Source organism: Panthera leo, chromosome A2 (genome assembly GCF_018350215.1).
Source record: "Panthera leo isolate Ple1 chromosome A2, P.leo_Ple1_pat1.1, whole genome shotgun sequence".
Taxonomy (NCBI): Eukaryota; Metazoa; Chordata; class Mammalia; order Carnivora; family Felidae; genus Panthera; species Panthera leo.
This window is the reverse complement of record NC_056680.1, coordinates 94824683-94850122: the sequence shown is the minus strand read 5'-3', so window position 1 is coordinate 94850122 and position 25440 is coordinate 94824683. Positions and strand designations below refer to the sequence as shown.

At 36.5% G+C, this 25440-nt stretch overlaps 1 protein-coding gene across 3 annotated transcripts in view; it reads left to right on the top strand.

Moving 5' to 3' along the window:
- Positions 1 to 25440, top strand: part of PEX1 (peroxisomal biogenesis factor 1) — a 47513-nt gene that overhangs the window by 6194 nt on the left and 15879 nt on the right. For 2 of the 3 annotated variants that reach the window (XM_042917676.1, XM_042917694.1), the window contains exons 3-13: positions 1818 to 1901; positions 2307 to 2421; positions 2513 to 3198; positions 5090 to 5209; positions 8263 to 8386; positions 8631 to 8731; positions 9885 to 9967; positions 11083 to 11215; positions 16855 to 16951; positions 18634 to 18810; positions 20227 to 20381. In XM_042917676.1, coding sequence (XP_042773610.1) covers positions 1818 to 1901; positions 2307 to 2421; positions 2513 to 3198; positions 5090 to 5209; positions 8263 to 8386; positions 8631 to 8731; positions 9885 to 9967; positions 11083 to 11215; positions 16855 to 16951; positions 18634 to 18810; positions 20227 to 20381 — 1875 coding nt within the window. The remainder of the gene's footprint in view (positions 1 to 1817; positions 1902 to 2306; positions 2422 to 2512; positions 3199 to 5089; positions 5210 to 8262; positions 8387 to 8630; positions 8732 to 9884; positions 9968 to 11082; positions 11216 to 16854; positions 16952 to 18633; positions 18811 to 20226; positions 20382 to 25440) is intronic. The other variant, XM_042917684.1, reaches the window with a different exon arrangement.

The window sequence follows — 25440 nt, the reverse complement described above, 5'->3', positions numbered from 1 at the left end:
TATTAGTCCTTCGCTTACCCTAAGTCTTTGTTAGAATCTTAAAACTTTAGCACCAGAGTGACTTAGACTCACTAATTTTGGTTCCTTGCTCTACAAACCTAGGGAGACAGAACATTTTGCCCAGGATTACACAGCAAGTTAAAGTTCTGCTCTCTTAGAATATGTGGTACTTTCCAGAGAGAAACACCAGCTTCTTATTCCTGATCTTGATGTCTTCATCTGCCTCTGAACAGGCCTGTTGGTTTCTAATGCCTGTTTGCTTCAGAGTGAACTTTTACCTGATTTTCTGCAGATCTTCTTTATTGTAGCAATACCACTAAGTCACTGTCTCCCAAAGAATAGGAACAAGGTGAACTGGCTCGCCCAGGACTCTAGCTTCTTGATGGGTGGGAGCTGCTCTGTGCTTCCCTGGAATCGCCCCTTTCAAATAGGGTGTATGGGGAAATACTAACGGGAAATTCACTGAGGGTGAGGCACTTGGGGGAAATTCTGCTCCAATCCGCAGAAGCAACAAAGGAAAGGCTGGTTAACTGGAGCATGTAACATTTGGTGGCTTTGGATTTTACTCCTCAATCCTCAGAAATGCCTAAAGAAAGGGAAAAGAAAGTTAGGTGGTAGATTGCAGCTTCTTGAAACACTAACATTTCTTTCTTTCTTTCTTTTAAATTTTTTTTCTTTTATTTTGAGTGAGAGAGGGAGAGAGAGTGAGTGCAGGGAGGGGTAGAGAGAGAGAGAATCCCAAGCAGGCTCCACACTGTCAGCATGGAGCCCAGTGCAGGGCTCATGAACTGATGTAGGGCTCATGACCATGGTGAGATCATGACCTGAGCTGAAATCAAGAGTTGGACACTTACTGACCGAGCAACCCAGGTGCCCCATCTTTTTATTTTTTTTTAAGTTTTATTTATTTATTTCTCCATCTCACAACCCCGAGATCAAGAGTTGCATGCTCTGACTGAGCCAGCCAGGCACCCCAAAAGACACATTGGCATTTCATATGTATCTGTAGACTGGAATGAGGGTATATTTGTTTTACTTTACTTTTAGCTGTGAATGTTTATACTTCTAAATAATTTTCTCTGATCTCTGAGCATTTTTTTTTTTTTTTTTTTTTTTACTCTTCTAGACTTTCTAGAAGTACCATGCAGGTTAGTTATAAAACTAAAAGTCTTAAAACTTCTAGAAATAATAGAGTGTGTATATGCTAGATTAAGCCATGACTTGATGACATTGTTTCCTCTTCTATTTTCTTTTAAGTTTTTTTATTTATTTTGAGAGAGAGAGAGAGCATGGGCAGGGGAGGGGCCAAGAGAGAGGGAGAGAGAGAGAATCCCAAGCAGGCTCCATGCCATCAGCACAGAGCCTGACGCAGGGCTCAAACTCAAGAACTGTGAGATCATGACCTGAGCCGAAATCGGACGCTTAACCAACTGAGCCACCTAGGCACCCCTTCTTGCATTTTTAAATTACATTTCTTTTGTTAATGGTTATCTTTATTTTGTTTTTTTTTTTTTAAATCTGTTGTGCTAGGGTGTATTTTCTTTTTTTCTGTAATTAGTTGTGAAACAATTTTTCCTAAAATGTTGGAGTATATGAAGGCCTAGCTAAGAATAGGTACTTAATAAATATTTGTCAAATGAAGGTCCACCAAGTGCAGGCAGGCACACACTCACACAGGGACGCACACTCGTTCATTCACTCACTCACACTTTATTATTTACCTAAAGAGAGAACTTCTTCTTTTCTAGGGATGCAAAAAAAAATTTTTTTTACAAAAAATATTTTAAAAGTAGTTTTACATTTTTTATTTATTCCAGGTATTTCTCAAGCTGTGCTCCCATGTGGTGTCTTGTCAGCAAGTGGAGGTGGAACCCCTATCAGCAGATGATTGGGAGATACTGGTAAAGAAAACACAATGAGAATTATCCTGGTTTAAGGTTAAACTGCTTCAAAATAGTTGTTTGTTTGTATTGAAGTATAGTTGATGTACACAGTAGTTTCAGGCATACAACATAGTGATTCAACATCTCTGTACATTACGCTGTGCTCACAAGTGTAGCTGCCATCTGTCCCCATACAACACTGTGATGATACCACTGACTATATTTCCTGTGCTGTACCTTTTAGCCCTGTGACTTACTCCTTCCATAACTGGAAGCCAGAATATCAGTGTCTCTAGATTTCTCTTTTCTGAGCTTCATTATATATTCTGAGCTGGTTCGAGTTATAAGAACTTGTGATTTCCTTACCAGACACAGAATGGACTAAACATGAAGTGAATTGATTTTTTTGTTTGTTGGTTGTAGGAACTGCATGCTGCTTCCCTTGAACAGCATCTGCTAGATCAAATTCGAATAGTTTTTCCGAAAGCCATTTTTCCTGTTTGGGTTGATCAACAAACTTACATATTCATCCAAATTGGTAGGTGTTATTATATTTTTCCACTGTACTCCATGGTAATGCATCCATAGCAGAGGTGAACACGTACTAATGAGCTTTATTTTCCACACAGTTGCACTGATTCCAGCTGCTGCTTATGGAAGGCTGGAAGCTGATACCACACTCCTTATTCAGCCAAAGACCCGCCAGGCCAAAGAGAAGACAGTTTCAAAAGCAGATAATGCACATGGGAAATTTCACAATAGGTCTAATAAAACAGAAGTTACAGTTGACTCACCATCCATGCCAAGCTTATGGACTTTGATAGGAAGCATTTTTTCTTTTGGGTCTGAGAAGAAACAAGAGCTGTCTTGGGGTTTAACTGAAATGAATGCATTCAAAAATATGCAGTCCAAAGTCGTTCCTCTAGACAATATTTTTAGAGTGTGCAAATCGCAGCCTCCCAGTATGTGTAATGCCACAGCAACTTCTGAGTTTCGCAAACACTATGCCGTTCATGTATTTCCATGGGACCAGGAATATTTTGATGTGGAGCCCAGCTTTACTGTGACCTATGGAAAGCTAATTAAGCTACTTTCTCCAAAGCAACAGCAAAGTAAAACAAAACAAAATGTCCTGTCACCTGAAAAAGGGAAGCAGATATCAGAACCACTAGATCAAAAACAAATCAGCTCAGACCATAGTCAAGAAGCTGCTAAGTCCTGTGTGCTAAAGGTTGTCTGGAATGGACTTGAGGAATTGAAGAATGCCATAAAGTACACCAAAGACATAGAAGCACTTCATCTTGGGAAAGTCTGGGTTAGTATAAATTTTATTATGAGAGAAAACAATTTCATGTTGCTTGAAATTCTCCAAACTATGAGTTAGAATAATATTTTATATACAATTTGAAAATCAGTATAAGAAGTGGTGTCTAAAGTCCCTGCAGGGGCACATTTCTGATTATATGGTAAAGTCCTTGTTTGGGTGAAAATTGTGTATATTCTGGTTAAGTAAACTTGGACAGCTGTAAGCTTAGATAGTTATAGGCCCAGAGAGGTAAAAATTACTTGCCTTAGGTTACACAATAAATAAAACTAGGATTTACGCCCAGGTGTGCCAACTCTAGAGTTCATGCTTAGCATGGGGTGCCCTACAAAGCCTCACAATTTTTTGTTAAAGTGTATTTATTTTGAGGGGGCGCCTGGGTGGCTCAGTCGGTTAAGCTTCCAACTTCGGCTCAGGTCATGATCTCGCGGTTCGTGAGTTCGAGCCCCGCGTCGGGCTCTGTGCTGACAGCTCAGAGCCTGGAGCCTGTTTCGGATTCTGTGTCTCCCTCTTTCTCTGACCCTCCCCTGCTCATGCTTTGTCTCTCTCTGTCTCAAAAAATAAATAAAAACATTAAAAAAATAATAATAATTAAAGTGTATTTATTTTGAGAGAGGGCACGTGCATGCATGAGCAGTGGAAGAGCAGAGAGAGAAAAAGGGGGAGGGAGAACCACACTCTCAGCATGGAACCCTACATAGGGCTCGAACTCACGAACCCTGAGATCATGACCTGAGCCAAAATCAAGAGTCGGACACTTAACCGACTGAGCCACCCAGATGCCCCATGAAGCCTTACGTTTTTAATACCTGCCAAAGGTTTGTTCCCCAGTTCCTGAAAGCAGAGGAGGGACTTGTTATATGTTGGGGGAAATGCCCAGGTAGGGAGATACCTATGGTGTGAGCTGGCACCAGGATGGGAACGTGTCCAGAAGCTGCTTACCCTGATGAGGTCAGCTCTTTAACTGTGGGCCTGGCAGGGAGGTGGTGGGGGGTGGGGGGGTTGGGGGAGAGAGGAGAGCAGCTGTTGTTTCATCTTCTCATCCCGGCCTCAGGTAGTAATGCTTCATTTATGTGAAATGAGTCACTAGCCCCCTCTTACTTGAACTTAATTTGAGCATTGTAGAGTGAGACTTCATGGTGATAAAGGGAGGAAATTGTTAGGGAAGAAAAATGGGAAAGGAAAGGGGTCATCTTTGTAGATTTCTTTTACTGCCAGTTTCACATACGACCTCTGTGCTGGCAACTTACAAAGTTTTAATATCTTTGGCTTATATCATTTTCTAAAATTCTAGACCATCAGCTCATTATTTTCTGTTAGCTCTAAACTCCCAGTTTAAGAGATCCTGCTACATCTTCAAAATAAAAATGTCTAACACTGAACTTGTTAGGACTTTCCTTCTGTGAATGGTTCTGCCACGTGGTGGGAATACTTTTTTTTTTTTTTTTTTTCCTTATGAATATGTGGTGAGTATGGGGTGAAGAAGTGCCAGGTAAAGGCCTGGAGACCATATAAGATAGCAGCAAGGAGTCCACACTTCCCACTCCACTTTAAAGGTTGGCAGCCGTGGGCACTGAACAGTGGTGGTACAGCAGCAGGTGCCATCCCGTACTCACACAGGCTTGACTCAAGAGAGCACAGCTGATGGATTGCATTCTGAGGAGGGTGTGAGAAGAAAGAAATGAAGGGAAAAAACTAAAATGTTTGTGATACAACAGTACCTGAACATCCATCTGGTTACTCTCTGAATCATGATAACGCAAATTTACTTACCCATTAATTTACCCGAGTTTATGAAAGTTAATACCAATATTTACACTGTGGAATATTTTTAAATCAAGTTTTAGACATATTTATATTTTTATTTATTTTTATATTTCAGATTCCAGATGACCTGAGAAAGAGACTAAATATAGAAATGCATGCAGTAGTCAGAATAACTCCAGTGGAAATTACCCCTAAAATTCCAAGATCTCTAAAATTACAACCTAGAGAAAACTTAGTGAGTTCAAATTTATGTTTTGTCAGTTGTTTTACACATCTTATGAGATGCTTTGGCTAAATAATAAGAATGTTGTATTTCTTTTTGCTAGAAGGGCGAAGAAGTCTTTTTTGTGGTAAAATATATATAACAAAATGCTGTTTTAACCATTTTTAAGTGTACAGTTCAGCATTAATTACATTCATAATGTGCAATCATTGCCACATCTATTTCCAAAACTTTCCCATCTCCCCAAACAGAAACTCTATGCCCAGTAAGCAATAACTCCCTATCCTGTCCTCCCCCAGCTCCTGGTAACCCTATGTACATTCTGTCTCTGTGAATTTGGTTATTCTAGATATTTCATATAAGTGGAATCATACGGTATTTGCCCTTTGTGTCTGGCTTATTTCACTTAGCATGTTTTCAAGGTTCACCCATGTTATAGAATGTATTAGAACTTCATTCCTATTCATGGGTAAATAATATTCCATTGTATGTATATACCACATTTTGTTTACCCATTCATTTGTTGATGGACCCTTGGATTGTTTCTACCTTTTTGGCTCTTGTGAATAATGCTGCTATAGAACCTGTTTGAGTCTCTGCTCTCAGTTCTTTTGGGTATATACCTAGGAATTGAGTTGATGGATTTTATGGTAATTCTGTGTTTAATTTTTTGAGAAACTAAGAAGTCTTTAGTAAGCAACACACATATTATGTATATGGTGCCAATGCAAATATGATAATTTAGCTTTTTTTTTTTTTTTTTTTTAAGTAAGCTTTACACCCAACATGGGGCTTGAAATCATGTCCCCAAGATCAAGAGTCACATGCTTTATTGACTGAGCCAGCCAGGTGCCCTGATAATTTGGCTTTTAGAAGATAGGTATTTTTGCTATATTCATGTAATTTTTAAAAATTTTCCCATATTACAGCATTAATATTGCAACCAAAAGAGTGCTAGACTGCTCGCTAATAGAGTATTATCACCTGTACCAGTTTAGTTTACCAGTTCTCAGAGCACTACAATCCAGGAAAATTACTGTTTTTCTAGGTTTTGAAACTTCCAAACATGACTTTATCCTTCTCTGATTATTTGAATGGCCCTTTTGGGTCTTTAGGATCATGATGGTCATTATAGCATGGAAGAGCCATTTTAACAGAACTTTGATGAAACCCCAGATAAGATTGCTTGTATTATGTACTGGAGAAGAGAAAAATAAATAGAATAAATGCCATTTCCACAATAGTATGGAACTGAACATTTAACACATTGGCAGAACCGTACACAGTGATTTCTAGTTTTAACTTTTTAGCTAATTGATCTTCGTATTTTTCAAAAGTTAGGTCTTGTGTACAGACATTTGACTTTTTTTTTTTTTGTCTCAGTATGAGGCTCTTAGTGCAGAATTCCTTTTTTAATCCTGAGTTGCATATTTTAGTGGAACTTTTAGGATGTTGGCAGGTGTCTCTGGGGTGATTATATCTCTTAGGACCTAAACATGTCTGATTCTAGAGGAACTGTGAGTTGCTTTCTGATTCTTCAGGTCTTGATTTTAAATATATTTTTTTAAGTAAACTCTACAGGGGATGTGGGGCTTGAACTCATGACCCCAAGATCAGGAGTCTCATGCTCTACCAACTGAACCAGCCAGGCGCCCGGTTTTAAATAGTTTTCATTTTCAGACTTCCTTTAAGTCTTTAATCCCATTGCCCAATAAAATCCAAAGAAGTGACAGATGGTTTCTGTGATCTTTAAGAATGGGAAAGCGATGCCTGTACTTAGTTTAGCCTGCTTTTGTGGTGATCAAGTTCTAAACCAAGCTTAATCAGCAGAGCTAAGCTTGACTCTGGATGAATAGAGGCTTATTTTCCTAGGCAGATATTAATGATCTTTCCTATATGAATTTTTGTGTATTCCTGTTTTTGTCTTCATGTAGGTTTTAAAAACTTAAAAGCTTTAAAAATTAATAGTGTTTTTCTCAGAATTTCTTTATACCTTTTAACATATTAACGTTACACTTACTGGGTATAACAGTACTACAATCTGCTTAACAGAAAAACAAAGAAAAGTGACTTGAACATACAAAGAATTTATTTTTCTTATGTACAGAGAAGTTTGGAGGAGCTCATAGGTGGTTAAACCATGTCATCAGGGACCTAGGCTCCTTTGGTCTTTCTGCCATCCTTAGCCTATAACTTTCCTCCTCTTAGATGCAAGGGATTTGCTGTACGTATAGGCATCACATATGCGTTCTTGGCAGAAGGAAAGACACAAAGCAAAAACCTCCTTGCAAGGTTTGTATACCTTTTAATTAGAAAGAGAGGCCCTTCTCAACAATTGCTGATTGCACACTATTGGTCAGAAGGGAGTCACATGTATGTGCACACATATGCACACACAGGTCCACTCTGGGAATTGGAGAGTTTCTTTCTCACCTCTTTAATAGAGGGAAGCAAGGGAGAATGGAGTTGGAATGGTTTTCCATCCAATGAGCCAAATTATGGTATATGTGTCACTGGTCCTAGAGGTAGGGAGTGTTAAAACTTTGCCACTTGTGTAAATGTTTCTTCCAGCTTCAGTGTATTCCTTGTGCTGTAATATCAATTCCCAGATCTGTGCCTCTAAATATGAACATCCTTCCTGGTTTTGTTTGGTAAGGTTTGCTTTTTTTTTTTTTTAAATGTTTAAGTGGTTTCTTTTTAGTTGCTCCATTTAATAGATTATAAAATTGAGGTTGAGACAGTTTCATTAATTTGCCCACAGTCACACAGATAATAAATGGTCATGCCAGACTGGTGTGCACCTTGAACTAGCACATTTATTTTTGCCACACTGTTGTAGAATGGGTATACCGTGATTTACTTCCCCAGTCTCCTACCAATGGATACCATCTTATGGTTCTCACATGAGGTGAGCAAGGCTCAGAGAGGTTAAGAAGCTTGCTTAAGGTCCATCAGCCGTATCAAGGTTTACATATTATTAGCAAAGTAAGGTGTTAAACTAAGGATGTTAACGTTAAATTTAGGTATTTGGATAATTCATTACTGTTCTTCCTTTTCTCTGGCAGCCTAAAGATGTAAGTGAAGAAGATGTAAAAACTGTGTTCTCTTCATGGCTACAGCAATGTACCACTACCACACTTCCTTTGATAATATCAGAGGAAGAATATATTAAGCTGAGAATTAAAGATGGTGGGTAAATTTTGTTATTTTGATATTTTTCCTACTAAAGAAGTGAAAAATTTTTCATTGTTGTTACAACCTTTAATACATGTGAACAGGAAGCATAATAATGATAAGTAAATGGTAGATTTTACATATTGAAGAATGCTTTTATTTAAATTTAAAGAAATTTGAATCTTAAATTATCTCTGTTTCAGTACTAACTCACATTTATTACTTGTTTTTTTCTTTTTCTTTTTTTTTTTTTTAATAGAGTTGGAGGAGTTTTCTCTAAATATAGTTCATTCTGGGGAAAAAGAAAAAGAAAACATTTTTTTATTGAGTCCCAATCTGCTGCAGAAGATCACAATACAAGTAATCACATAACTATTGAATCTTTAATAAAATAATATTTGTCACATTGGATCAATAATAAAGTATGAATTTACCTGTAAGACTTTGCATCCTGAAGTGTATTAGAAACGTGAATGATAAGAGTAAGGAATAACTTGATTTAAAATATTTTATTATATAGTCTCTTTAAGTTATCTAAACAAATTGATTTATCCTAAATTTAAAATCAATGCACAATTAAGTTTCAAGGATAGAATTGATTGTGTTAACTGGCAGATAGATCATGATTTCAAATTATTCTCGTATTGAAACAAAGGAAAACTTAGCTTTTGGGATTTGATTTTTAAAATTCCTATTTTTAGTTGGAGTTCTGCACAACCCATATTATTTTGTCACTTCTTAAATTCTCAACTCTTCACAAATATTACCAGATCACTTTTCTTCTAGCAGTATTTTAAAAGTGGTCTTTTTTGGGGCGCCTGGGTGGCGCAGTCGGTTAAGCGTCCGACTTCAGCCAGGTCACGATCTCACGGTCCGTGAGTTCGAGCCCCGCGTCAGGCTCTGGGCTGATGGCTCAGAGCCTGGAGCCTGTTTCCGATTCTGTGTCTCCCTCTCTCTCTGTCCCTCCCCCGTTCATGCTCTGTCTCTCTCTGTCCCACAAATAAATAAAAAAACGTTGAAAAAAAAAAATTAAAAAAAAAAAATAAATAAAAAAAATAAAAGTGGTCTTTTTTAGAATATTATGTTTTAGCTAGGATATTCATTCCCATTGTTAAAGAATTGAAGATGCTCTAGTCGTTTAGAATTTGAATGGTTTGGAACTAGACCTTGTCTCTACTTTTGAGATAAAATTGAAGGAATACCATTCAAAGAAGATACAAATGGTAGAATTTTGGAGAGTAAATATGACACAAATCAAAATTATAAATAAAGATGTATGTATCTGCAAAATGTATGAAGGAGATGACATTCTTTACTGCTTGGATGAGTAAATTATGTTCCTTGGATGAATAAATTATGATTGTCAAGGCTAATTTGAATAATGATCTTGCATGCACAATATATCTTTTCTTGGTGGTGTAACAAAATCAGTAATCAATTTCCTAGGACCCAAGAAAAACAGGCCACAGATATATCTTTGAAATGTAAAATTGATTTTTCCTTGCTACTGTAGGTCCTTCTAGATCCTATGGTAAAAGAAGAAAACAGTGAGGAAATTGACTTTATTCTTCCTTTTTTAAAGCTGAACTGCTTGGGGTAAGAAGTTACGGCCAAACTAATATGTTTACAGACATGTTTGACATTATCTCTGGCAGGGTTTTTATATGTAAATATTAAAGTAGATGTTAATGTCATTGAATAATCTCAGTAATGCATTAGTAGATATTTTTTCAAGGATTGTTTCTGTTTTCACACCTAGCTTAGTAATTTGCCTTGTCTTCTTAGGTAACTACATAAAAGTCTGAAGCTTATTAGAAATTTTACTTCAAGATTTGATTTGTGAGAAGGAAACAACTGGTTATGACCTAGATCATATGTGCTTGAATAAAACAATAATTCTTAAGAGTTAATACATTTACTTTAAAAGTTAATCTAAAAACATTATTTGAATGTTTAAAAATATTTCAAATTAAGTTATTCCTTCAGCTATTTTATTAATGTACTAATTGGGATTATTTGTGTTTTCCTTAGCTTTTAAGACAAGTCTGAAAAGAACCTCCTGTTAACTTATCTCTTAGGAAATATGAGACTCTCGTATAAACATTATATCTCAGAATTCCTCACAGAAACCTTTAGTGGTTATAGTAGCAGTGATTTGATTTCCTATAATAGTATAATCTGTAAATGTTTTAATAAAAGGACTAAACCATAAAGTAACAATGTTTATAGCATAATGCTCATGTAGAAAGTAAAATCTCTTCAGTTCAGATTCTGATTTTCAGAATTTATATTATCAGAAATAAAGTGGTAGAGTCAGGAAGTAGGTTGAAGTTCATGCTTGTATAATCTACAAATTGAAACCAGATTTCAAAGCTTAATTTAAGAGGAAATAAGTCTTCAATTCTTTTAACACTTCAAATGCTCTCATTTATGATTTGTTGTTTGTGTCTGTTAAGACAAATTCCTTGAGATGTCCTGTTAAGACAAAACTTTTAGTTACTGTACATGTTTGAAAGTAATAAAACTAATTTTAAAAGTTGTGACTCAGATTTGGCATTAATTCAATACGCTGTCAACTAAGGGAAACTTTCTAACATTTTACTCTTTTAAAAATCATTAATTAGCCTGGAAAGGAAAGTTTCAGAATTTTTTACAGCTGGATTTTATCCTGCTTCAGCGTTTTATCATGCAATAATGTATATATTTTGCAGAGGAGTGAATTCTTTAGGTGTGTCTTCCATGGAACACATCACTCACAGCCTCCTGGGGCGCCCTTTGTCTCGGCAGCTGATGTCCCTTGTAGCAGGACTTAGGAATGGAGCCCTTTTATTCACAGGAGGAAAGGTACGTAGTTAAAATGTGCCCATTTCACTAATAACTAATTTTATTTTTTTCTTTGAGTTTTGATCATCTGTTATATAGAGTTGTTAATACAAGATATAGGAAGTGGTGATTTAGAAAGGGGTGATGAATAAAATGAATAAGGTGTCGTGCTCACTGCCTTTTTTATGTATCATATGATACAGTTGTATGATTTTTCTTTTTTAGGGTGTTGATAGGGTTGATTTTTTTTCACATGTTGAACCAGCCTTGCATGTATGTAATAAATCTCACTTGGTCGTGGTGTATTTTCTTTGTATACATTGCTGAGTTCTGTTTGCTAAAAATCCTTTTTTTTTTTAATGTTTTAAAAAAAATTTATTTAATCTCCATACCCGACATGGGGCTCAAACTCACAACTGAGATCAAGAGTCTTTTCTGACTGAGCCAGCTAGGCACCCCATTATTTGCTAATATTTCTGTTGAGGATTTTTGCATCTAAATTCATGAGCAACAGCCGTTGTTAATTATCTGACTTTAGCTCAGGTCATGATCTCTCAGTCCCTGGGTTTGAGCCCCGTGTCCAGATCTGTGCTGACAGTTCAGAACCTGGAGCCTGCTTCGAATTCTTTGTCTCCCTTTCTTTCTGCCCCTTCCCCACTCACACTCTTTCTCTCTCAAAAATATATAAACATTAAAAAAATTGTTTTAATTCATGAGCAATATTAGCCTATAGTTTTCTGGTTTTGTACCACTTTTGTGTGGTGTTGCTATTAGGGTAATACTGGCCTCATAAAATGAGTTGAGAAGTGTTCTTTCCTATTCTGTTTTCTAGAAGAGAGCATATACAGTTGGTATTCATTCTTCCTTAAATGTTTAGTAAAATCTCCAGTGAAACCATCTGGGTGTTGAGATTTTTGTCACCTTTGACTTTTTTTTTTTTAATGTTTATTTATTTTTGAGAGTGTGAGCGGAGGAGGGGCAGAAAGAGAGGGAGACAAGAATCCAAAGCAGGCTCCAGTCTCCAGGCTGTCAGCACAGAGCCCAGTGTGAGGCCCTGACTCATAAACCATGAGATCATGACATGAGACATGTAGGACACTTATCTGACTGAGCCACAGAGGCGCCCCGACCTTTAACTTTAAAAAAAAATTTTTTTATGTTTATTCATTTTTGAAAGACAGAGAGACACAGAGCACAAGCAGGGGTGAGGCGGAGAGAGGGGGGGACACAGAATCTGAAGCGGGCTCCAAACTCTGAGCTGTCAGCACAGAGCCCGATGTGGGGCCCGAACTCATGAACCGCGAGATCATGACCTGAGCCGAAGTCAGACACTCAACTGACTGAGCCACCCAGCTGCCCCACGACCTTTAACTTCTTAATTATAAATTAAATTTCCTTAATTGTCTTATTTCACCGTGGCAGACATTTGGTAGTTTGTAATTTTAAAGGAATTGGTCCATTTCTTCTAAGTTGTCAAATTTATGAGCATAAAGTTGTTTGTAGTATTCCTTTCATTATCCTTTTTGAATGGCTGTGGAATCTACTATGGTGTTCCATTTCCTGATTTTGGTGTTTTGTGTTTTTTCTCTTTTTAATCTTCATCAGTTTTGCTAGAGTTTCCCTGCCCTTTTTTTTTTTTTTAATTTTTTTTTTTTTTTACGCTTATTTATTTTTGAGACAGAGAGAGACAGAGCATGAACGGGGGAGGGTCAGAGAGAGGGAGACACAGAATCTGAAACAGGCTCCAGGCTCTGAGCTGTCAGCACAGAGCCCGACGCGGGGCTCGAACTCACGGGCCGCGAGATCATGACCTGAGTCAAAGTCGGACGCTTAACCGACTGAGCCACCCAGGTGCCCCTCCCTGCCCTTTTAAAGGGCTTACAGTTTTATTCTTTACCAGTGCAAAATTGTCTTCAGAGGTACAGTGTGGTCTCTGTGAATCTTTGTTCTTTTATTCAATTCAAAATTTTAAGACTTTTTCATTTCCATTCACTTTTAACTTTAGTAAAATAACTCTTTTTCCTGTTACTAGTTCAGTTGCTTTCTTCTGATTCTTACCTAAAATATAACAGCTACTCCAAGAGTGCCTGGCTGGCTCATCAGTAGAACATGTGACTCCTGATCTTGGGGTTGTGAGTTCAAGCCCCACACTGGGTGTAGAGATTACTTAAAAATAAAATTTAAAAAAATACATATTTATATATACATATCTATATGCAGTAAAAAATATATATGTGTGTGTGCATGTGTATGTGTGTGTGTGTATATATACACATACATGTATATATACATAGTTATGTGCAACTACACCAATAACCCTAGTATTCCCTTTAGGAAACCAGAAAAAAAGAGCAAATTAAGTCCAGTGTAAGGAGAAGAAAAGAAATAAGAATTAGAGCATAAATCAGTGAATTAAAGACAGGAAATCAACAGAGAAAAATCAGTGAAACCAAAGCTGCTTCTTTGAAAAGATCAATAAAATTGATAAGCCTTTAGCCAGTCTAAGAAAAAAAAAGAAGACACAAATTACTAATACCAGAAATGAAAGAGGGAACATCACTACAGATCCCATAAACATTAAAAGGATAATAAAGTCATAATGGTAATAGACAACTCTATGCCCACAAATTTGCTAACCATCTTAGATGAATGGACCAATTCTTTGAAACACACAAGTTCCCAAAACTTGCACAAGAAGTGTACAATATAAAAAGGCCTATAAGGAAGATATTATACCAGTTTTCTACAATCTCTTTCAGAGGATAGAAGCAGAAGGAATGCTTCCTAAGTCATCCTGTGAGTCCAGCATTACCTTAATACCAAAACCAGACAAAGACGTTAAAAGAAAACTGCAGACTGATAACCTCTCATGAACATAGATACAAAAATCCTCAACAAAATATTAGGAAATCAAATCAACCAGTGTGTATAAAGAATTGTATACCATGATCAAGTGGAGATTTATCCCAGGTATGCAAGCTGGTGAAATATAGGAACTATTCTATGTGGTTTCTAGGTTTCTGTGTCACATTTCAAAATGCATCATCATTTTATATTTATTTTGAAAAAGCAGTATCGTATTGACTCAGACTTTTCCATCTCACCTAGGGGTATCATGGGTAATATGAAGAACAAGCAGAAGACCTGGATTTGAGTCCCAGCTCTGTCTTGTACTTTCTGACTATGACCACAGGGAGTTTTGTGGTTTCTTAATCTGCCTTCTTAGGATAAACCTCACTTAAGGGAAATAATATATGGGAAAGCACTTTGTAAACTCAAAAGTGCTATACAAGTGTGATTTACTTTGTGAGGAGAAAGCCCTCAAACTAAGCAAAGTATGATAGATGGGACCTGCACCCCAGCACCCTTAATTTCTTTATTTTTTGGAGCCCGTTGACTTTAAATGTAAATACAATTCTGTAAGGTGTAAGTGTGGTCGTATTTGTTGAGTGGCTGCTAAATTTCAGATTTTGTGTAACAAGCTTGGCTGTTTTTCCAGTCCACGGTGCTGAAAAACAAAATGTTAGAACTGGTGCAGGGCTGTTAAAGCTAGACAAAACAGCAAGGGTACGAAATAATACTAGATCGAGGGAAAAAACCTATATTAAAAGAACTGTAAAAACCTGCCAACATTCAGCTTTTCTAGGGGGCACTATAGCAACGGTCAGCAAATTTTTTTTTTTTTAATGTTTGTTTATTTTTGAGAGACAGAGAGAGACAGAGTGTGAGCAGGGGAGGGGCAGAGAGAGAGAGAAAGACACAGAATCTGAAGAGGCTCCAGGCCCCGAGCCGTCAGCACAGAGCCCTATGTGGGGCTCGAACTCGCAAGCGGCGAGATCATGACCTGAGCTGAAGTCGGACGCTCAACCGACTGAGCCACCCAGGGGCCCCGGTCAGCAAAATTTTAAATATGTGTGTGTACCTTTTGATACATTTATTCTGCTTCTAGAAATTTATTCCAAAGGTGTAATCTGACAAATAAGTTAACATATATATGGTTATTTATTTTAGCTTTATTTATAATAGCTAAAAATTAGAAACAACATTAGTATACATTAGGAAGGGGCTTATTAAACGTGTTATGTGCAGTATGTCCCACAGTGGTGGTGTGCTGGGGAGCCGAAGCAGCTCCATAATTGTGGATAAAGAGGACAGTGATTTATCATGAACCCACATAAATACTGTAATCCCATCTTTACAAATTTACTTAAATGTGTATGAGGTGTCTGGAAGGGTGATACCTCAGAACAATGGACTGTGGTTACTTCTGTGAGGTGGTAAGATTACAGAAAATTTTTTACGTTTCTCTTATACTAAGTGTTTACAGTTCCTTTGTATGCTTCACATGTTAATTTATAAACCTGGAAAAAAAATAAAGCTTTTACTTGAAAAAAAGAAGTACACATTGGATCAAACTCTATATAGTCTAGAGTCACTTAATAAAAAAGTAAATAGTTCTGCCCACTTTAATAGTCTCTGAGGGCTACATAGTACACTAAGGTCACAGTAATACTGTATATCACCAAGAAACTGTAAATTAAAATTGCAGTTAATTTAAGATAACAAGGAAGTGGGTAATAATTTTTTTTTCACTGAAAATAGTTGAAATTAAATGGGATTAGGTTTCATTTCTCTAGAAAGATTATTTAATGTTTACATTATTCCCTTCTAGTAACAAATAATGAAGCATTGACTGTTTTTAAAGGTAAAAGATTTAAATATCAGTGATTTAAAAAATTGTAAAAACAAATTAAATGTTTATTTTCTGTCTGTGTGGTGTAATGAACATAGGACACATCCAGCTTTTAGCAGGTTAAAAGAAAAGACATATTTTGGTGATATCTGCATATCTTCCCCAGCAACTAGACCTGGTGTATTTTTTTTTAACTTTCTCAAAGCAAATGATTATTTTTAGTATTAGTACCAATTAAGGTTGAAGTTGGGGTGGGAAACGTACCTTTTTGGGGGGTTTATATTCCTGAGATTGGGTTGTCATCTGTTAACCTTGCCTGTGTTTATATACCACTTGAGTCATTCTATTAGAGCTGGGAAGCTAGAGCCTTCTGGGTTTTTTTGCAAAATATTACATATTTTTCTTTGCCAGACTTGAATACATGTTTAGGAAATCATTCTTTCCCACTTAATCCTGGAGTGCTCTTAAAACTTCCTGAGTCTCTGGGGCGCCTGGGTGGCTCAGTCGGTTAAGCGGCCGACTTCGGCTCAGGTCATGATCTCGTGGTCTGTGAGTTCGAGCCCCGCGTCGGGCTCTGTGCTGACAGCTCAGAGCCTGGAGCCTGTTTCGGATTCTGTGTCTCCCTCTCTCTGACCCTCCCCTGTTCATGCTCTGTCTCTCCCTGTCTCAAAAATAAATAAAATGTTAAAAAAAAAAAAAATTTAAAACTTCCTGAGTCTAGAGTTTCAGTCCTTCCTGTTAGTTTACTTTATGCTAAATGTCACGCACCATAATGTGATCCTAGAACTCCAGGGAGGTGGGTTTTCTTTTTTTCTTTTTTTTTTTTACCCCCAGCTTTATTGAGTTAGAATTGACATAGAATGTTGTGTAGTGTATACTTGATTGGTGAGGCTGAGTCTTGGTTGCCACAGTAACGGAAGCTATTTCTGTGATTGAATATATTGCTTATGAAGCAATTATTTTCTAGGGCAGTGGAAAATCAACTTTAGCCAAGGCAGTCTGTAAAGAAGCATTTGACATATTGGATGCCCATGTGGAGATAGTGGACTGTAAAACTTTACGAGGTATGAATATGGTAACACTCTACATAAATCCCTTTTTTGCTAGAAAGGCAGAAATGTTATTTCATGCTGTTAATCTAGTAAGTACAAATATCTAATCTTCCCTTATCTTTTCTGTTAGTTGTTGAAATTCCTTAGAAAAAAAATTTTTTTCCTTTGGAAAGAGAGCATGAGCTGGGGAGGGGAAGAGGGAGAGAGAAAGAATCTTAAGTAGGCTCCATACCCAGCACAGAGCCTGATGTGGGACTCAGTCTCAGAGATCATGACCTGAGCCAAAATCAAGAATCAGACGCTTAACCGACTGCGCCACCCAGGTGCCCCAGTTCCTTAGAAATTTTAAATCTTTAGCTTTCTAATATTTTCAGCAAAATTTTCTAAACTCTCTATACTTGATGGAGAGTCCCCCTCCTTTTATTTTCTTAGCCAAAACTCTTTGTAGACTATATTCCTGGAAATGCCAACTTAGACCATTCTGAAAAAGTTTGTATTTAGGATATACTCTAATGGGTGTAAATATTCCTAAATTGCTAGGGAAACTCGGCTGTGGACAGTGAAGAGGAGAATTGCAATTTACCATATATATACTTTTGTACTTTTAAAAATCTTTAATGCTTATGTTATCCTCTATTTGATCAAAAAACAAGATTGGAAAGATTTTATTTTGAGTAACCTTTTTTTCCCCCCCTTGGCTACCTCTACCTTGTCATCCCAACCAGTCCATGCTCTGTGTGTGTATGTGTGTGTGTGTGTGTGTGTGTGTGTTTTATGTCTACCATATGGTAAGAAACTAAGAAATAGCCTTCAAAAACTAATTAATTCATATGCTGCAAAGGTGGTTTTAGAGATACTGTCCATCTCTCAGAGTCATGCTTGAACTTCATGTAAATTTTTGTTTTATTTTTTATATTTATATTTTTTTAATAATTTTTTTTTAAAGTCTGAGATAGTGTATGTGCATGAGTGAGTGTGCTAGTGGGGAAAGGGCAGAGAGAGAGAGAGAGGGAGAGAGGGAGAGAGAATCTCAAGCAGGCTCCATGCCATCAGCACAGAGCCTGATGTGGGGCTTGATCCCACGAATGATGAGATCATGACCTGAGCTGAAATCAGGAGTCAAATGCTTAACCAAAATAGCCACCCAAGAACCTCCAAAATTTTGTTTTTGACCTAAGTAACAGAAATTCTTTACATTGGCTTATGAATGTGTATGTTTTCTATTCTTTGAAAATTAAAACTTGGTAATTCACCAGGAAGTTTGAAGCCAAATGTATGATTCAAATATAGCAACTCTGGGATCTCTAGATAGCTACATTTGTGTTTGATTTTATTTGAATCTTGATCCCCTAGTCTTTCATTTATGTTTTTCCATATCCTGCTTTTATTTTGCTATTTCTTAAGATAGTAATTTTTTATGCTGTCTAAAATTTTCTGTGGAATGAGTCCAGGTAAAAATAACATGCATAGTATCATATTCCTTTTTTCAGCTTTATAAAATTCAGCACTTTACTGGGTCCTTTGAGGTTCTATTAATTAAACCACGTTAATGATCAAAGTTTAGTGATTGGTATATTAACAAAATATGGATCAAATTTTCATGGTTAAATCAATATTGAGCGTTTCTAATGCTCTGAAAAGGGCAACCTATACTTACCAGCCCTGAAATAACATTTCATATCTTGCATATTAAGGAAAAAGGCTTGAACACATACAAAAAACCCTGGAGCTGGCTTTCTCAGAGGTGACATGGAGGCAGCCTTCTGTGGTTCTGCTGGACGACCTTGACCTCATTGTTGGCCTGCCTGCTCTCCCAGAACATGAGCATAGCCCTGAGGCTGCGCAGAGCCAGAGGCTTGCACATGGTAATGGTAACGCATCCACTCGTGGCCATGGGCCTTTTTCTTTGGTTAGACAGAGGTTTTAGTCTTAATGTTAAATCTGCTTTCTTCAGAAAACAGATATATGTTATATTGCTTTTGTGGCCTCTGTATTAGCAAAATTGGTAAATAAGAGCCATGTGAAAATTCTACAACCTTGTGATTAGTCTGTTGGGGCCTTTCATTCTCATATACTTATTAGAAATTGCTTAAGTATACAGATTTACTCTGTTCATTTGAAAAATATTTCTATAATGCTTATGCAGAGTCTCTATTCTTAAAATCTAGGAGAGGAAAGAAAAGGAAACCATTTTAGTACAGAATACTGATAGTAATAATGACAGCTACCATGTGCTGAGTGCCTTTTCTGGGCTAGGGATTGTTTTGTACTCTACAGGTAAATATTCTGCTTTTACAGGTGAGTAAATGGAAATTCAGAGATTAGGTAACTGACCAGGGTGGCATAAGTAGGAGGTGGTAGGCTGTGCTCTGCTGGAAGTGTGCACAGGGCACTGTAGGAACATGCACCCTCAACCGGGACTGGGAAGGGGTGGATAAGGAGCTATCAGAGAAGGCTTTTGGAGCGAGTTAACAACTGAGATTAATGCAATTTTGATGGAGAAGTATAAATTAGCATTAAGTAGCTTCATGGTAATAAAGAAGCACAGGAAGTGTGATCCATAGGCAAAGATACAGAGGTACAAGAAATCGTGGTATGTTAGGGAATACGTGGCTGGAGCTTAGAATTCATGGAGAGCTCAGGTTGGCTGCTGGAGGATTTGGTAGCGTTCGGCTGCCTCAAGGTTCTTGAGATCTGGAAATGATAGAAAATGCAACCACAGTGCCTTGGTTATTGCAAATAGTGTTAACCACACAGTTTGAATCCTGTAGCATCTGCGAAACTCATTAGAGTAGTGTTTAATGGAATGCTGCAGATTTCTAGGTCACGATTCCTACACATTGTTAATGCTTGTTTCAGTTCTGACAAAGAACTGGCGTAGAAAGAGATTGTTTAGAAAGTCATAGGAATGGGAACTGTATTTTGCCCAATCAACAGAACACAATATTGGAAATTTATCTTCTTTCTATATTTCAGAGACTCCTGTTTGTTTACTTTCTGAGATCCAGAAGTAAGGAACCTCCTAGGCATTGTTTTGAGCTTATAAATCGAGTTTACAGTACCTGCTAGGCCTCCGTTAGATTGGTTAGAGTGTGGCAGATATTAGGTCCTCAATAGATAAATCAATGAATGAGTGGCAGATGTAATATTTAAAAGGTATGAAGGATCCATACTCTTTGTACTCCACCTTAAAGCTTGACTTTAGGTTATTATTTTTAGTGATTGTATAATTTTTAAATGTCATGTTTATATTTACTAAGCTTCTAAACTATATTGCTTAATTCTAGCTTTGAATGATGCAATGAAAGAGTTTATTTCCATGGGAAGTTTGGTAGCACTGGTTGCCACAAGCCAGTCTCAGCATTCACTGCAACCTCTGCTCGTCTCGGCTCAAGGAATTCACATATTTCAGTGTGTCCAACATATTCAGCCTCCTGATCAGGTAACATACGACTTGTGAGAATTGCTGAAATATATCCCTCTTTATATAAACCTTTTTTAGTTTTATTAATGATTTATGTCTTTAAACTTATGGTTAAGGATATTTAAAAGGTGACATTTGGGGGGAGGGCTCAAAAAAAAGGTGACATTTGGTGCATGTTGTGCTTAGATGCACAGTTTCCATTTATAACCATCTGAAATGTTACGATGTACTTTCCAAGGCTTTTTTGAAAGCATTTCTTCTTCTTCTTAAAGTTTTCTTATTCCATTTAAAAGGAAACAAAAACCCTAAAAATTCTGAAGTGCTTCATTTCCCATTGGTGAAATCTGTAAATACATCATGGAAATTAGAATTTTTTCAGTTTATTCAGATATAATTGACAAATAAGTTTGTATATATTTTAAGTGTACAATATGATTTATACATTGTGAAATAATTTACCACAATCAAGTTAATTGAACACATCCATCACCTTACATAATTACTTTTTTTTTCTTTTTAATAAGAAAGAGCATTTAGTGAGAAATGTGTATCGGTTTGTATATGTGTGTGTGTATATATGTACATTATATATATATGTATATATACTATATATACACATTATATATATATAGTGTATATATACTATATATACACATATTATATATATAGTGTATATATACTATATATACACATATTATATATATAGTGTATATATACTATATATACACATTATATGTATATATATACACTATATATATGTAATGTGTAATATAGTATATATACACTATATGTATATGTAATGTGTAATATAGTATATATACTTTATATATATATACATATATATATAAAATTATATATATATATATAAAATATATATATATATATAAAAATACATACATATGTATATATATATATATATATAAAATTCCCCGTCATCATGATAAGTCTACTCTTGAATCCCCTTCACGTATTTTACCCATGCTCCCACCCACCTCCCTTCTGGTAACCATCAGTTTGTTCTCTGCAGTTAAGAGTTTCCTGATTTGTCCCTTTTTTTTTTCCTTTTCCTTTGCTCACTTGCTTTGTTTCTTAAATTCTGTGTATGAGTGAAGTCATATTTATCTTTCTCTGACTTATTTCACTTAACATTATACTATGGTTCTAGGCATGTCATTGCAAATAATAAGATCTCATTCTTTCTTATGACTGAATACTCCATTGTATGTATATACCACACCTTATCTATTCATCTGTCAGTGGACACTTGGGCTACTTTCATAGTTTGGCTTTTGTAAATAATGCTACAATGAACATAGGGGTGCATATATCCCTTTGAATTAGTGTTTTTGTATTTTTTTGGCAAATACCCAGTAGTGTGATCACTAGATTGTAGGGTAGTTCTATTTTTAATTTTTTGGGGAACCTCCATGCTTTCCACAATGGCTGCACCAGTTTGCATTCCCACCAAAAGTGCAAGAGGGTTCCACTTTCTCCACATCCTCGCCAACATTTGTTGTTTCTTGAGTTTTTGATTTTAGCCATTCTGGTGAGTGTCAGGTGATATCTCACTGTAGTTGTGATTTGCATTTCCCTGATGATGAGTGATGTTGAGCATCTTTTCATGTGTCTGTTGGCTATCTGGATGTCTTCTTTGAAAAAATGTTCATGTCTTCTACCCATTCTTAATTGGATTATTTGGTTTTTGGGTATTGAGTTTTATCAGTTCTTTATGTATTTTGGATACTAAGCCTTTATCAAATGTGTCATTTGAAAATATCTTCTATTCAGTAGGCTGCCTTTTAGTTTTGTTGATCTTTCCTTCAATGTGCAGCAGCTTTTTTTTTTTTTTTTATGTAATCCCAGTAGTTCATTTTTGCCTCTATTTCCCTTGCCTCTGGAGTTACATGTAGAAAAATGTTGCATTGGCTGATGTCAAAGAAATTACTGCCTGTGCCCTCTTTAAGGATTTTTTTTTTTCTTTAAGGATTTTTATGGTTTCAGGTCTCACATTTAGGTCTTTAATCCATTTTGAGTCTATTTTTGTAGATGGTGAAAGAAAGTGGTCCAGTTTCATTCTTTTGCATGTGGCTGTCCAGTTTTCCCAACACCATTTGTTGAAGAGACTGTCTTTTTCCCATTGAATATTTATTAATTGACCATATAATTGTGGTTTATTTCTGCGCTTTCTGTTCTGTTCCATTGATCTGTGTGTCTATTTTTATGCCAGTACCATACTGTTTTAATTACTACCACTTTGTAATATAACTTGAAATCTGGAATTGTGACACCTGCAGTTTTGTTTTTCTTTTTCAAGATTGCTTTGGCTATTTGGGGTCTTTTCTGGTTCCATATAAATTTTAGGATTGTTCTAGTTCTGTGAAAAATGCTGGTATTATTTTGATTTAGGGATTTCATTAAATATGTAGATTGCTTTGGGTAGTATAGACATTTTAACAATATCTGTTATTCTAACCTGTGAGTGTGAAATGTTTTCCCATTTCTTTGCGTTGTCATGAATTTCTTTCATTAGTATTTTATGGTTTTCAGGGTACAGATCTTTCACCTCTTTGATTAGGTTTATTACTAGATATCTTACTATTTTTGGTGTGGTTGTAAATGGGATTGTTTTCTTAATTTCACTTTCTGCTGTTTCATTATTAGTGTATAAGAATGCAACAGATTTCTATACATTGATTTTGTATCCTGCAACTTTACTGAATTCATTTCTTAGTTCTAATATTTTTTTTGATGGGGTCTTTCTACATATGGTATCATGTCATCTGTATATGGTGAAAGTTTTATTTCATCTTTACCAAATTGGATATCTTTTATTTCTTTTTGTTGTCTGATTGCTGTGGCTAGGATTTCAGTATCATGTTGAATAAAAGTGGTGAGGGTAGACATGCTTGTATTATTCCTGACCTTAAGGGAAAAGCTTTCAGTTTTTCACCATTGAGTATGATGTTTACTATGGGATTTTCATATAAGGGCTTTATTATGTTGAAGTATGTTCCCTCTAGGCCTACTTTGCAGAGGATTTTTATCATGAATGGCTGTTGCACTTTGTCAAATGCTTTTTCTGCATCTATTGAAATGATCCTATGGTTTTATCCTCTTTTATCCAAATAAATGTTTTTTTAAAATTTGATTAAACATTGTTTCTTTACCAGCACCCTGATATTCTTTTTTTTTTTTTTTAAAGTTTATTTATTTATTGTGAGAGAGAGAGACCACGCAAACAGAGGAGGGGCAGAGAGAGAGAGAGAGGGAGACGGAGAATCTCAGAGTCTCTGCACTATGAGCGCAGAGCTGGATGCGGGGCTCAAACTTAGGAACTCTGAGGTCATGACCTGAACTGAGATCAAGAGTCAGATGCTTAACTGAGCCACCCAGGTGCCTCCTGATATTCCTTACCCACTATGATTTTAGCACTCATTTCTAATGTGTGGGTTTTTCCCTCACACCACCAAGCAATTCTCAGACACCAGATGGGTGTGCTACAATTCAACTCAATTCTGACACCATCTAGTCAAGATATCATCAGATTCCACAGGTTAAGTAAGAGCTGAGTCCTCTAAGACTGCTCTCCACTTCCAATGCCAATTGGAAGTCTAGCTTGTTACCTTTGCTTCTGACCAACTGGCTATAAATCCCACGACCCACTCCTTGGCTTTGATTGATTTGCTAGAGTAGCTCATAGAACTCAGGAAACTAGTTTACTCAGTAGATTACTGGTTTATTACAGAGGCTATTAAAGGATACAAATCAATAGCCAGATGAAGAGATGCATAGGGTGAGGTTCTATTCTCACAAAGTTGCTTCTCTCCTTGTGAAGTTTAGGTCCTGGCATGGTGGCTTAGGTTTTTGTGGAGGTTTCATTACATAGGCACAATTGATTAAATCTTTGGCCGTTTGCAGTTAATTCAACCTCCAGTCCTGGAGGTTTCCCCTTCCTGGAACCAAAAGGTGGGGCTGCAAGTTTCAACCCTCTATTTATGGTTGATTCCCTGGCCACCAGCCCCCCATCCTTAGGTGCTTTCTGAAAATCACCTCATTAACATAAACTCTGGTGTGTTGTGAATATCAAGACACTTTTATCACTCTTATCACTTAGGAAATTCTAAGGGTTTTAGGATATCTGTGCTAGAAACAGGACAAAGACCAAATATATGTTTCTTATTATGAATCACAATATCACAAGCACATATGGTCCATCATCCCCTTTGGAGACTTCTGTTCATGATGGTTTTAGAGGCAGGGAGCTCAAAGAAGAATGTTCTAGGACTGACAAACACATTTTAACCTCCTCTTTAAATTAAAAAAAAATTTTTTTTGAAAAATTTTTTTGAAAAAAATTTATTTTAGAGAGAGATAGAATACGATCAGCAGAGGGCAGAGAGAGAGAGAGAGGGAGAGGGAGAAACAGAATCGGAAGCAGGATCCAGTCTCTGAGCTGTCAGCACAGAGCCCGACGTGGGGCTTGAACCCATGAACCTTGAGATCATGACCTGAGCCGAAGTCGGACGCTTATCCAACTGAGCCACCCAGGCGCCCCTTAACCTCCCCTTTAAAATTTTTATCCTAAATATTCAGGCCCTGTGCTAATTAACTGTTATTGAAAAAAGAAAGTATTATACCTATTATTAAGCATAACACAATGGTAGTGGGATTGGTCATTGAATATCATTTTAGAAGTAAGTTTTATAGGAACAACAACAAAAGCCACTCTTGAACCAAATGTTACTAAAAAGGCTTCTTACTAGAGAAAGAAATAGCAATCGTTTATCAATGTGATTTTTTTTCTTGCAACTTTATTGAGGTATATTTGAAGACAACAAACTCAGTATTTAAAGTACAATTTGATCAGTTTTAACATGTATATACATTATATATTGTATATACACCACTTAATATGTATAGACCATAAAACCATCACCACAGTTAAGGTAGCAAACATTGCCATCACTCTCAAAAGTTTCCTGGTGCCCCTTTGCAATCCTCCCCCCCCACTCAATCTGCAGACAACCACTCTGCTTTCTGTCACCGTAGATTATTCAACCTGATTTTTTCAAAATAT